We start from the raw sequence: 15275 nt of genomic DNA, 5'->3' as shown, positions 1-15275 counted from the left end.
ACTGGTCAAATTTTAACCCTTATAACTTCCTAGCAAAAAAAAAAATTGTTTCCAAAATTGTGCTGATGTAAAGTAGACATGTGGGAAACGTTATTTATTAACTATTTTGTGTCACATAACTCTCTGGTTTAACAGAATAAAAATTCAAAATGTGAAAATTGCGAAATTTTCAAATTTTTTGCCAAATTTCCGTTTTTTTCACAAATAAACTCAGAAATTATCGACCTAAATTTACCACTAACATGAAGCCCAATATGTCACGAAAAAACAATCTCAGAATCGCTAGGATCCGTTGAAGCGTTCCTGAGTTATTACCTCATAAAGGGACACTGGTCAGAATTTCAAAAAACGGCAAGGTCATTAAGGCCAAAATAGGCTGGGTCATGAAGGGGTTAAGAGCTTACAATCTGCAATGAGGTGGGGGTGACAAAGTACAGGTGCTTATTTACAATGATGATCCAGCCATCTTGAGGAAATGGGGGTAGATAAAGTCTGCATGAGCTGCTCACCAGCCACTATTTGTAGTGCTTTTGGGGCAGTGGATTTTGATGGAGGACTATGATCAGAGAAGTAGAGAATGGACTATATATTAAAGGACTTCAATTAGGGAACATGATAGGCCGCCCTAAACAGATTTGTTTTTAGGGAGCGCCTAAAATTGTAAGTTGTGGTTAGACCTAATTTCTTGGGGAAGAGCTATCCAGAGGATTGGTACAATTCGTGAGCAGTCTTGGAGTCGCACTGTGGAGAGCTTTGTGAGTGAGAACAAGCAGTTTAAATTCGATCCTATAATGTATGGGCTGCCAGTGCAATGACTGACACAAAGCGAAGGCGTCCGAGTACTGATTAGCCAGATAGATGGCCCTGGCTGCAGAATTAAGGATAAACTGTAGAGGGGAAAATAGAGTGAGAGGGAGGTCCTCTAACACTTCGTCCAGTGCTTCTGCCTCATCCAACTTTTCAAGGGCCTCCACCTGCGCACTCAACCACTGCCTTAATGAGACACACGTTTCAACACTGCAGAGAGAATCCCCCCACCTCCATACCGCACAGTCAGGGCTCACCGCAATCAGGCAAGGATTAAATGAATATGCCTTGGAGATTGCAGTCATACAGATCAAGAGTTGTAGACAGCTATCCATGCTGAATTTGAGCAATGGTTGCCTCCACTGAATATGGAGCCAGGGAAGGCTGTGTGCGATAACGGTGCAAATCTGGTGGTGGCCCTATGCTGAGGCAACCTTACACACGTGCCTTGCATGGCTCACATCCTCAACCTGATAGTACAGCAATTCCTTTGCCACTATCCCAGCCTGGATGCTCTGCTGCAAAAACCACTGTTGTTGTGTGCTCATTTCCACAATTCCACTTAAGTTGGTATAGAGATCTTTCAGGCTACCATTTGATATGCGATGTGACAACACGGTGGAATTTAACTCTGCACATGTTTCAATGACTATGGCAACAGCGTCGAGACCTGGTGCTCTTTATATAGAGATGGAAATGTGATTTCAGCAGCCAATAGCACAAGCCTGTGTCTGGACATTGTGGATGTTTCCTGCACTCTGATTAGCTAGTCGCAATGTCCATTCATAAAGTTAGAAAAAAAATTTTTACAAGCCCACCGCTCCTCTAAGCTCTCCCCACCTCCTCCCCTCATCAAACACGTGTTCCCCGCTCATTATACACCACCAATATCCTAACCAAAGTGCTAAAAATACTTTAGTGGTAACGCAAATATTTTCCCGCACTTTTACCAAATGTTACGTATTTTGCCCGATTTTAGGAAAATTTGCTCGTGTTTCCAATCATGAATTTAAATGTGCTATATTCGTGCCCAATTTATGTTTGGCAATCGTTTTCTGAACAAATTTGCTCATCTCTAATGAGGGCAGAACTGTCAAGCACCATTAAAATGGTGTTAAAAGCTTGTAACTCGTAATTACACGAGTCTCCTATAAAAAATATTGTACATTTTTCATTTTGCCACAAATACATAAATATTTAACTGATGTAAATGCCACTGTTCGCCTGAATCTGGCAAAGTTTTTCTTCCTGCATTCCTGAGAGATGGCCTTCTTTTCCCTATGTGTAATTCTAGTTTTATTAGTAAAGAGGGCAGGGTCATCAACTCATCTGTGGGCATCTTTTTGAAGACCACATTCAGTTGGATATAACAAAACCGGTGTCCAACCTTCTGCCTTGCAGCCAGTAGATGCGGTTTGGACCGCTGTACAGATGCAACACAAATGACGGTGCTACTAAGTGCAAACTGGATGGGATGACGTCATTGCAGAATGTTGTGGTAGCCATGCTGGGTAAGTGTGCCTTGAATTTGGAATAAATCACCACCAGTTCATGAGCACAACTCCCCAACACCATCACACCTTCTCTTTCATGCTTCATACTGAGCACCACACATGTAGAAACCACCTGACAAGTCTCCCTTTCTTGTTTGTGATCCTCAGTATTCGCTTCTTCCCAGCAATTCAACCATAAAGGCAGGTTTCTCAGTCTCCTCTGGATAGTTCATTTAGAGATTTGTCTGCAAGTTGATTTCTGTGCCTTGATTACCTTTTTGAAGTATAGGTCATTAATATCTTAATCTTGGACAACACTATATTTTTCAAAAGATTCATAGAATGAATTATACTTCTGTGTTTTTCTTGTAGGCTTTCCTGGATAGTTTCACTCAAGCATTGCACTATGAATATTCTTTCCAGGGCATATTTATACAGAGCCTGACTCCTGGCTTTGTGGTCACAAAGATGATAGGCTTTGCTGAAATACTTAGGAAGAAGTCCTTGTTTATACCACTGGCGAGAGAGTATGCACGCAGCGCTGTAAGAACGATCGGAGTGTCACTGAGGACGACTGGATACTGGTCTCACTCCATCAAGGTAAATATGATGAATTAGTCATAGGAACAAGGAACATAGAGGTATGAATGCAGTATAAGGGTATGTGCACACGATGCAGATTTAGTGCAGAATTTTCTGCACAAAATCTGCACAAAATCTGCATCTTCTGGCAGAAAACGCAGCTGACAATTTCTGCATTTTTTTATGCGTTTTTAGTGCGTTTCTCATGCGTTTTTTGTGCGTTTTTTGCGGTGCAGTTTTGGTGCAGTTTTTTAGTGCGTTTTTTTATGCGTTTTTTATGCTGATTTGTCAGCTTTTTTTAAAGCTAAAGAAAGAGATATAGTTTAAAAAAAAAAATAAAAATTGCGTGATAAGGGGTTAACGTCACCTTGACATTGTATGGCTACGTTCACATTTGCGTTGAGTCGGGCGCAGGTTCAGCGACGCATGCGTCATGCGCCCCTATATTTAACATGGGGGCACATGGACATGCGTTGTCTTGCGTTTTGTGACGCATGCGTCATTATTGGCGCAAGCGTCAGGGCGCAGAGGACGCTACATGTTGCATTTTTTTGCATCCAAAATCAAGCCAAAAATGGACACATGCGTCACAAAACAATGCGTTTTTGCATGCGTTTTGCATGCGTTGTGCGTTGCGTCGCCGACGCAACGCCCAACAACGCAAATGTTAACGTAGCCTTAGGCTACGTTCACATTTGCGTTGTTGGGCGCAGCGACGCAACCAACAACGAATGTACACAACGCAGCGTTTTGCGACGCATGCGTTGTCATAAGATCCTACAGATCGGGATTTTCGGCGCAGGGAAAACGCTACAAGTAGCGTCCCCTGCGCCCTGTCTTGTGCGTCAATATGACGCATGCGTCGTAAAATGCAGTACAATGCATACCGGCGCATGTCCATGCGCCCAACAACGCAAATGTGAACGTAGCCTAAGGTGACGTTAACCCCAGTTAATAATGGAGAGGCGTCTATAAAGACGCCTATCCATTATTAACCCCTCAAAAAAAATTGGCGTAGGCTCCCGCCCAATTTTCATGTCCAGAAAGGGAAAGCCAGCGACTGCAGGCTGCTAATTTGTAGCCAGGGAAGGGGTTAATCTTCCCAGGCTATGAACATCAGCCCGTAGCTGTCTGCGTTGCCTTACTGGCTATTAAAATAGGAGGACCCCAGAACAAAAATGACATGGGGTCCCCCTATATTTTATGGCCAGAAAGGCTACGCAGACAGCTGCGGGCTGATATTCATAGCCTAGAGAGGGGCCATGGATAATTGCCCCCCCTCCCCCGGCTACAACTACCAGCCTGCAGCCGCCCCAGAAATGGCGCATCTCTAAGATGCGCCAAATCTGGCGCTTAGCCTCTCTCTTCCCACTCCCGTGTAGCGGTGGGATATGGGGTAATGAAGGGGTTAACGTCACCTTGACATTGTAAGGTGACGTTAACCCCAGTTAATAATGGAGAGGCGTCTATAAGACGCCTATCCATTATTAACCCCAAATTACTGAACACAAAAAAGACACAGGAAAAAGTATTTTAATATTCTAAATTTTACCATACTTACAAATCCCTTGATGATCTGTAGTCTTTTCCGACATAGTCCATTAATATCGAGTGTCCCACGACGATCTGCCATGGAGAACAGCCACACCAGGAGATGTGACTGCTCTCCATGGCTGCCAAAACACACTGACAGGAGCTAAAGCTCCTGCAGTGTGCCTGCGCATGCGCGCGAGTTTACCGGAGTTCAATGAACTCCGGGACGCTCGCTTTACGGCACTGCTGCGTGAGAGATTTCACGGCAGTTCAATTGCCGTAAAGTGAGCTCCCGGAGTTCATTTAACTCCAGGAAACGAACGGGTAGCTCCTATACACTGCAGGAGCGATTAACTCCTGCTGTGTATCACCGGAGGACGTCGTGGGACAACCTATATTATGGATTACGACGGAAAAGATTTTTTTTTTTTTTTTTTGGGACAAGGATGATCGTGGATGGTGGCCTTCGGGGACGTATGTGGTGAGTATGTACTACATGTTATATGTTGTATGTAATGTATGTTTTATGTGTGTCAGTGTTTTTAACCCATTGTAGTCAGTCGCCTGACGATGGGACAACTCTCCCATCATCAGATTTCGATGGGAGAAGTAGTCCCACCCGACGAATGACTACAATGAGTCACTACTGACACACAGACACACACACACACACTCTCACACACACACACACACACAGACACTATACATACCATACGCCTCACATCGATCCCCATCCGACAGTACGACTCCGCCCACACACTTTCTCCACATCACTGACGTCACTTCCGTCTGCTGCGGTTTTGACACCCAAATCCGCATAAAAACTGCAGATGGTTTTTAAATCTGCAGTTTTTATGTGGATTTGACCCACAAAATGGGAGTCAATGGGTGCAGAAACGCTGCAGTTCTGCACAAAAGAAGTGACATGCACTTCTTTGAAATCTGCAGCGTTTCTGCACGGATTTTTCTGCACCATGTGCACAGCTTTTTTTTTTTTCACATTGATTTACATTGTTATGTAAATCACAGTGCAGTTCTGCAGCGTTTCTGCGGAACTGCACTAAATCTGCATCGTGTGCACATACCCTAATAGTCAAGTTTCTGACCCACTCATGTGTATGCAAATGAAGGGGGGCCCAGGGCCGTTTTGCTGTTGGCCGGAATTGAGTACTGTGTCCTGAAACCCCTCTTATAAACAGGAATCTGACAGGTGTGGTAGGTGTTGGGGAGTTTGTTCCTTACTCACTTGTAGTTCAGGAGTACTTTCTACCTCCCCGTCCATGGGATCAGGTCCAGCTGTAGCTTCAAACAAGACAGGAGACCTTGGGTCCAGGTTAACAGGTTCAGCTTTACTGTGCAATTCAGTTAGACATGACTGCAGCATACAGAATAAGTCCCATTTTAGTGCTGTTCCCTTTGTTTCCTGGCCTGTCAGTCTTCGTCTCTTTTTTGCCCCACTTGTCCATAGCCCAACTGTTCTTGCTGACCCTAGGGACCCTCCTTCTGTCACAACAGCTTGCTTGAGAACAACCATCCTTCCCTTTCTCTGTGACCCCGCTGACATCTTCCTCATAAGGGGGACAGGGGTATGGAACTTAATACATCTAATGGACCTCAAGCCCATGACTGCCCCGGCATCCAGACAAATTTTCAAATGTCATGCTGTGGGGAACCTTGAACTAACAGCACCTGTTGAGCTCTGCTGTATCTGCCTTGTATATAACCCCATGTTGCCACGGCGTCTTCTTCGACCATACCACCCACCTACACAAACATAGACCTATACATGCTCCACTGTTTCTGTACCTTCCATAGAGGTGTTTGAAGGGTCACTGTCTCTTTGGACGTCAAGCGTAGTGCTTCCTTTCCCAATTTTATGAGGTTAAAATAGACTCTTAATATTTTATTCTTAGAGTAGTTTAAAGGGAACCTGTCAATGCTATTTACCTGCAGATATAGAGTAAACCTGCAGGTAACTACCATTAATTCCATGCTCACACGTTCAGTATTTGGTCAGTATTTTACATCAGTATTTGGAATCCAAAATCAGGAGTCGAACAATCAGAGGAAAGGTATAATATAAACATGTCACCGCTTTTGCATTTATCACCCACTCCTGATTTTGGCTTACAAATACATATGTAAAATACTGACCAAATACTGAACGTGTGAATGTGGCCTAAAATTATAACTATACTGTGAACAGCAGTTGTGATCAGTTCCCCATCACATTAATTGACAGCTCACTCTGCATAGATACGCTGCAGAGTGCAGAGTGATTACAGCCACTACTCACAGTAGTAGTAGTGAGTGATGACTAGTCGCTTCTCTCCGGGTAAGTCCCCATGACTGAGAACTGGTGGTTCCTGGGAGGATAGCAGTTCATATTTTCCAGGTATCTGCACTTTGAGTAAGGTGGCCAGGCAGCATTTTAACACTATTTACCTGCAGACTAACCCTATAACTGCAGGTAAATAGCGTTTTTGTGTGACAGGTTCACTTTAAAGTAACCATACTCAGCGAATTTTCTTTATTTATCCCTTTTTCCTTTCCTTTTTCCAAGAACCACAACTTATATTTACACCAACATAGCCATTTTTTTGAGGAGGGGGGAGAGAGGTAAAGGGACGAGTTATAACTTTGAGTGACACCTTTAATTTTAACACACATTATACTGGAAAAAGATTTTTAAAAATATAAAAAAGTGAGGTAAAATTTCAATTCTGACATAGTTTTGGGATTTTGTTTTCTGGTGCCAATTGTCTTGAAAAAATTACCGTATATACTCGAGTATAAGCCGACCCCCCCCTAATTTTGCTGCAAAAAACTGGGAAAACGTAATGAACTCGAGTATAAGCCTAGGGTGGAAAATGCAGCAGCTACTGGTAAATTTCAAAAATAAAAATAGATACCAATAAAAGTAAAATTAATTGAGACATCAGTAGTTTAAGTGTTTTTGAATATCCATATTGAATCAGGAGCCCCATATAATGCTCCATATAGTTTATGATGTGCTCCATAAGATGCTCCATATTAAAATATGCCCCATATAATGCTGCACAAATGTTGATTATGACCCCATAAGATGCTCCATAGACACATTTGCCCTGTATAATGCTCCACAAATGTGGATTATGGCCTCATAAGATGCTCCATAGAGATATTTGCCCCATATAATGCTGCACATGGCCCCATACAGATATTTGCCCCATATAATGCTGCACATGGCCCCATAAGATGCTCCATACAGATAATTGCCCCATATAATGCAGCACATGGCCCCATAAGATGCTCCATAGAGATATTTGCCCCATATAATGCTGCACATGGCCCCATAAGATGCTCCATACAGATATTTGACCCATATAATGCTGCACATGGCCCCATAAGATGCTCCATACAGACATTTGCCCCATATGCTGTTGCTGCGATTAAAAAAAAAAAATGACATACTCACCGCTGAGGCCCCTGGCACTTGCTATATTCACCTGCTCCTCGTTCCACCATCGGCGCTGCTGTGTCTTCCCCGTCCTCCACACTGATGTTCAGGCAGAGGGCAGTGTGCACTAATCATGTCATCGCGCCTTCTGACCTGAGCGTCACTGCAGAGGTCACGAAAGACGCAGCGGCGCTGACGGTGGAACAGGGAACAGGTGAATATCACGCACTCACTCACTATACTCACCTGCTCCTAGCGCGGTGTGCCTGCATGTCTGTTCCCCGGCGCCGGCAGCTTCTTCCTGTAGTGAGCGGTCACATGGTACCGCTCATTACAGTAATGAATATGCGGCTCCACCCCTATGTGAGTGGAGTCGGGTCCATATTCATTACTGTAATGAGCGGTACCATGTGACCGCTCACTACAGGAAGAAGCTGCCGGGGAACCAGGGACCTCGCCAGGAGCAGGTGAGTATTATTACACAGCTCCGCTCCCTCTCCCCTGCCGACCCCTGGGTATGACTCGAGTATAAACTGAGAGGGTTACTTTCAGCCCAAAAAAGTGGGCTGAAAATCTCGGCTTATACTCGAGTATATACGGTACCTGGTATCATGATTCACCCTGTCAGCATAATTACGCCAATACCTTATACCGTATAAGCCGAGATTTTCAGCCCAAATTTTTGGGCTGAAATTGCCCCTCTCGGCTTATACTCGAGTCATGATCCGCGGTGGGGTCGGCGGGTAAGGGGGAGAGAGGACTGTCGCATACTCACCTAGTCCTGGCGCTCCCCCTGCCCGTCCCACGGTCTCCGGGTGCTGCAGCTCTTCCCCTGTTCAGCAGTCACATGGTACCGCTCATTAAAGTTATGAATATGGACTCAACTCCCATAGGGGTGGAGCCGCATATTCATTCCTCTAATGACGGTGACCGCTGACAGAGGAAGAGGCTGCGGCACCCAGAGACCAGCTGTCCGGGATAAGGAGCCAGGGACGCCGGGAGCAGGTGAGTATGTCATAGTTACCTGTCCGCGTTCCACACGCAGGGCGCCACTCCGTCTTCCTGTCCTCTTGCTCTGACTGTTCAGGTCAGAGGACGCGATGACGTACTAATCTGCGCGCCGCCCTCTGCCTGAACAGTCAGTGTGGAGAGACGCCGAGACGGGACGCTGAGGAGCAGCAAGAGAGGTGAGTATGTCATTTTTTTTTTTATTGCAGCAGCAGCTGCATTATATATGGCACAGCTTTCAGTGGAGCATCTATGGGGCCATACTGAACGGTGCAGAGCATTCTATATGGCACAGCTTTCTGTGGAGCATCTATGGGGCCATACTGAAAGGTGCAGAGCATTATATATGGCACAGCTATATATGGATCATCTATGGGGCCATACTGAACGGTGCAGAGCATTCTATGTGGAGCATCTATGGGGCCATAATGACCGGTGCAGAGCATTATATATGGCACAGCTTTCTGTGGAGCATCTATGGGGCCATACTGAACGGTGCAGAGCATTATATATGTGGCACAGCTTTATATGGAGCATCTATGGGGCCATACTGAACGGTGCAGAGCATTATATATGGCACAGCTTTCTGTGGAGCATCTATGGGGCCATACTGAACGGTGCAGAGCATTATATATGGCACAGCTTTCTGTGGAGCATCTATGGGGCCATACTGAACGGTGCAGAGCATTCTACATGGCACAGCTTTCTGTGGAACATCTACACTGTGTTCCAAATTATTATGCACAAAGAGTTTAGCAGTGATAAGGTTAGAATTTTTTTGTTTGTCATTTAAACTCATTGATGATGATGTGTGTCAGGGCTCTTTATATCACTGAAAGCAATTGCAGGTACCTGTGCAAATTAGTTTGGCAGGTGTGTCCAAATAAAGGCAAGACTACTTAAGAAGGCTGTTCCACATTATTAAGCAGCCTACATTTTTTGCCAAAATGGGAAAGAAAAAGGATGTGTCGGCTGCTGAGAAGCAACAAATTGTGGAGTATTTAGGTCAAGGCATGACTACAATCAACATTGCCAAGACACTTCATCGTGATCATCGCACAATCAAGAAGTATGTAGCTGATTCCCAGCACACACGTGTGCGTGCTGATAAGGAAAAATTGAGGACTCTTTCCAACAGGCAATTGCGTAAGGTTAAAAGAGCAGCTGTAAAAATGCCTTGTCATAGCAGCAGACAAGTTTTTGAAGCTGCTGGTGCCTCCAACTTTCCCAGAACAACAAGATGCAGGGTCCTTCAGAGGTGCGTAAGCCATCCTGTCGACCACCTCTATCCACTGCACACAAGCAGCAACGGCTCCAGTGGGCCAAACCATACATGAAGACTGACTTCCAAACTGTTTTGTTCACCGATGAGTGCCGTGCAACGCTCGATGGTCCAGATGGATGGAGTGGAGGATGGCTGGTTGAAGGACACCCCATGAAAACACGGCTAAGGTGCCAACAAGGAGGAGGTGGAGTAATGTTTTGGGCTGGAATCATGGTGAGAGAGATTGTCGGCCCATTTATGATCCCTGAAGGGGTAAAGATGAACTCCATAATCTATGTGGAGTTTCTAAAACAACACTTCCTGCCATGGTTCAAGAGGAAGAACCGTGCTTTCCGCAGCAAGATCATTTTCATGCATGATAATGCACCGTCTCATGCTGCAAAAAACACATCTGCATCTCTGGCTGCTATGGGCATAAAAGAGGACAAACTTATGGTGTGGCCACCATCTTCCCCTGACCTCAACCCCATTGAGAACCTTTGGAGCATCATCAAAAGGCGTGTCTATGATGGCGGGAGGCAGTTCACATCTAAGCAACAGCTCTGGGAGGGTATTCTGTCCACATGCAAAACAATTGAAGCAGAAACCATCCAAAAACTGACATTCAATGGACGAGAGAGTTCAGAAGCTTCTTTCGAACAAGGGGTCCTATGTGCAAATGTAACATCACCTAGAATAAAGTTTTCACTTGAAAACTGTTTGATTTCATTTTGTAATAAGCTGATAATGCTTATAACTTCACAATTGTCCATTTTTTTTGTTCAAAATAAAAAAAAGAGGTTGAAAACTCTGCTGTGCATAATAATTTGGGACATGCATTTTGAGTGTTTATTTTTTTTTTAAAAAAGATACTGCGTTCATAGGCAGTTTGTTCCAAAACATTGAAATTATACTAGAATAGTAGATGACGGGAAAATAACAATGACTGCAATTCAGATAGGTAATTTAGAGAAAATATGAGGAAATATTATTTGCATAATAATTTGAAACACAGTGTATGGGGCCATACTGAACGGTGTAGAGCATTCTATATGGCACAGCTTTCTGTGGAGCATCTATGGGGCCATACTGAACAGTGCAGAGCATTATATATGGCACAGCTCTCTATGGAGCATCTATGGGGCCATAATGAATGGTGCAGAGCATTATATATGGCACAGCTTTATGTGGAGCATCTATGGGGCCATAATGAACGGTGCAGAGCATTATATATGTGGCACAGCTTTATATGGAGCATCTATGGGGCCATAATGAACGGTATGGAGCATCTATTTTTATTTTTGAAATTCACCGGTAGCTGGTGCATTTTCCACCCTAGGCTTATACGCGAGTCAATAAGTTTTCCCAGTTTTTTGTGGCAAAATTAGGGGGGTCGGCTTACACTCAGGTCGGCTTATACTCGAGTATATACGGTAGATTTTTTTTAATTTAAAACAAATTTCCAAATTTGCAAAACAAATTTGGAAAAGTGCAAACAAAAACTTGCTTCTGTAACCATGTTCTGAGATCCTTAATGTTTTCATGTTTCTGTCGATTGAGTTGTGTGAGGTCTTTTTATTGACAATATTATTAATATCTTTTAGGGTAGATACGACATTTTAATCAGCTGTGGCGACTGAAAAAGACTAATTCTAGGGTTTTGTTTTTTTTTTTTTAATTTTCTCTTTTTAGTCCCCTTAGGGAACTTGAACCTGTGATAATCTTGTACTGTATGTTGCAATGCAACTTTATTGCAATATGTACCGTAGTAAAAATCTTGGTTTTCTGTGAACTCCATCCACAGACTGGTAGGAGTACTATTATGGCAGGCACGGGGGTCTTCAGCAGACTCCCACCTGTCATAGCAGATCATGGTCACCCTGTGTTCACATCGCACAGGGGAAGGGTGTTTTAAATGCCGCTCTCAGAGATTGAAAACAGAGCTAAAAATCCTCTCCTTTCTCAAGAACAGAGGCATTTTATAGTGTACAGCTCTGTGCCTGTTACCGGCCTCCCTGCAGTCTGAGTTGCCGGTTATATAAGTAAGGAGTGTGTGCCACCTGCTTTATGCTTTACAACCTGCTTGGGCCGCTCTGAAGCTGGCAGGACCTCTGGATCTAGCCTTGGTCGTGCAGTGGTATCTGAGCTCTGTGAGTGCCAAATCTCTCCTCAGCCAAATACAAACTCACCAGTATTATAAGTGGGGGTCCAAATAATGGATTTGACATTAGGGATCAAAAGCTTTAAATGATATCGCTGGAGATTTTTCTGAGTGTGGTCTAGGTTGAAGTAGGAAATGAGGATGAGGTATTGTAAAACATTGTATAGATGTTATCTATAACAAAGTACATTAATTTCACTAATGAAATCCTTATTTTAGATGTTTATAGCACACCAGATGCCAGAATACTTTTGGATACTTACATGGATCTACATGAACAAAAAGTGTAGAGCGGAGTACCTATCCAGAGAAAAGCACAACTGAGGAAAGGAAATCTTCATCTTAGCACATTCTTCAGAGAATGTCACAACAGTTAAATATAATGTAGGATGTTGAAAAAGCCTGGTCAGTACTGTTGGAATTATTGATTCATGTTAAAAACATGTTTTATGCAGTATAGTTTATGAAAATAAAAACATGACTTTACTAAATTCTAGTTTTCTTTATTTATGTGTTAATAATATATATTTTTTCAATTGCCTGACATTGTGCTGCAGTAAAAAACAGAGCATTCGCAAGAGTTTCCCTTTTCCAACCTTTTTGAAGAAAAAAAAGAAATGGACAGAGTCTCTTCATAAGGGCTCACACTCACCTGCGAGAAACTCAGATGAATCTCGTACGTCAATACCCGGCACTGCTGCCGGCACTCAGGAGCCTAGCGTGCGGCTGCATGCATTCCTATGCACGCTCCGATCTGAGTGCCGGCAGCAGCGCCGGGTATTAACATGCGAGACTGATCCGAGTTTCTCGCAGGTGAGTATGAGCCCTAAGGAGTGTGACCCTCACTGATCCTATGGACATTCCATCAATGTTAAGCTTGGTACACCCTACATTGAGCAAAACCTCTATCCGAATCCCTGAATAATTGGACTGAAGAGTCACTTTTTACAATGGGACCAACTGCATTCAAGTGAATTCTTTTTGTGCTCTTTTGTGGAGGTGTCCATCTTTTTACATGGTCTCAAGAACAAAGTTATGTCTATGATCAATTAAAATGCTTTATGAATGCTCACGCCAATCATAATGTAAGCAATGGGGGAGTGGTGGTGGTCTTGCACTGCTTGGTTCTTCAAACTGCAGAGCATAAAAGCAAAAAAAAACATTTTCAAGATTTTCACTTGCAAAAAACATTGTCCTTTAGTATAAAAAAATGCTATACAGTATATGTTGTGTTGTAATATTATAATAATCTAGTATCCTCTAGTGTTTGACACATTTAGAATTGATGCAGAATAGCATAAACTATGCATGTTTGTATAAGACAAAAAAAGTAGCAAGACATAGCAAAGGCTTGTTTATACATTGCGATTTTGCAGAAGAAAAGCTGTTTTATAGTGCCAGCAACGTGAGATTCCCTTGCAGATTTGAACAATTAAACATTTTTTCAAATCTGTTACATGTAAAAGAAAGTCAATGTTTTTGCTTCATGTTTCACCTAGTCAAATTCATTAGAGAAAAAAACACATCAAAATGGGTAAAAAAAAATTGTCAAAAATAACAGCCAGGAGGGTCACGCTGAACCCACCACGCTGTAACCTTTTTGTCACGAACAGGCCTCTGCTGCCCCCTAACGTCAGGACAATTACGCAATTGAATGAATTAAGGAAGGAGGCTGCAGGCTGTTTCCACTAGTAGGAGAACGAACACTGAGCAAATGGTCAGCTACATAGAGTAAAATTTGAAGACAGCTTGCAGAGTGCAAGCTCTTTCTCTCATCTTTTATCATGAATTTTAATTTTCTCTATGATAGCATGTTATACAGTATTTTTCCTGCCAACACTCTGGTTGTTGCTGCAGAAAAATCAGCTGCTAGCACTTAATTTGTTAATTTTGATTTTTTTGTTAAACATATTTACATTGTGTTGAATATGCTCGCTGATCTCTAGTCATGACGTGTCTCACATTGGTAGCACCCCTTTCCAGTTAAATTAAGCTCTGGAGGCAGATGACCAGGGAGATATGTCTGGCTCATAGATCGTAACAGCTCGCTTAATATTAAGAAAGACATGGATTTCTTTGGAATGAGACCCTGAATTGCAGATATAGATATAATTTTTTTAAACTTTCTACGACATACATGCCCATGTAGATGGCTTAGGAGGGTTGATCCCAATGGCAGATTCCCCATAACTAGTACGGTAGTATCTATTCCATGGTTTAACAAACAACTTTTATGATTTTCAGATCTAGTTTTCTATAGAACAACAGAGTTGCTTCTGTTTAATGTTTAATGTATTACTTTTGATCTTCCTCCATGAATACATTTGTATTAAATACAGATTGGGCACTGTATGAGGGCATTGTTCAATTCTAATTCTATGAAGGTTTAAATACCTAAGTAATTTGAAAAGATATGTAAAATAGGTTGTTCCACAAAGAGTTGCTATATGTAGGTAATTTTGTTACACCCTCAGGTGATATTAGCTACAGGTTTATTAGACATTTTTACGAGACGAGTCGTAGTTATTCATTTTACCATATAATGTACAGTACATAGAGAAAAAAATGCATTTCCGCCATCATTTCTGTTTGTTTTTTTTTGGCAACATGATTCTTCATATCAGTACAATTAGAGAAAAACCAAACTTTTATAACTTTTTATATTTTTAATGGTTAAAAAACAACTAAATTTTGTGTCTCAATCTTCTGAGATGCTTTAAATTATCGATGGGACTGTATGAGAGCTTTTTTAGCTTGATTTTTTTTTTTTTGCCTAGTGAGTTGCAGTATTCATTGGAATCTTTTTTTTATACATTCTGTATATTCAGTTAGGTCCATATACACTCACTGGCCACTTTATTAGGTACACCTGTCCAACTTCTTGTTAACACTTAATTTCTAATCAGCCAATCACATGGCGGCAACTCAGTGCATTTAGGCATGTAGACATGGTCAAGACAATCTCCTGCAGTTCAAACTGAGCATCAG

General features: G+C 42.6%; 1 protein-coding gene across 4 annotated transcripts in view; it reads left to right on the top strand.

Annotated features, from left to right (window-relative positions):
- LOC143807080 (hydroxysteroid dehydrogenase-like protein 1) overlaps positions 1–12778 on the top strand; it is a 153565-nt gene extending 140787 nt beyond the window's left edge. For all 4 annotated transcript variants that reach the window (XM_077288282.1, XM_077288284.1, XM_077288283.1 and 1 more), the window contains 2 exons: positions 2673–2900; positions 12507–12778. In XM_077288282.1, coding sequence (XP_077144397.1) covers positions 2673–2900; positions 12507–12611 — 333 coding nt within the window. In that variant the 3' untranslated portion in view covers positions 12612–12778. The remainder of the gene's footprint in view (positions 1–2672; positions 2901–12506) is intronic.
- The last annotated feature ends 2497 nt before the right edge of the window (positions 12779–15275 follow it).

Source organism: Ranitomeya variabilis, chromosome 2, assembly GCF_051348905.1.
Source record: "Ranitomeya variabilis isolate aRanVar5 chromosome 2, aRanVar5.hap1, whole genome shotgun sequence".
NCBI lineage: Eukaryota > Metazoa > Chordata > Amphibia > Anura > Dendrobatidae > Ranitomeya > Ranitomeya variabilis.
This window is presented reverse-complemented; position numbering and strand designations above follow the sequence as displayed.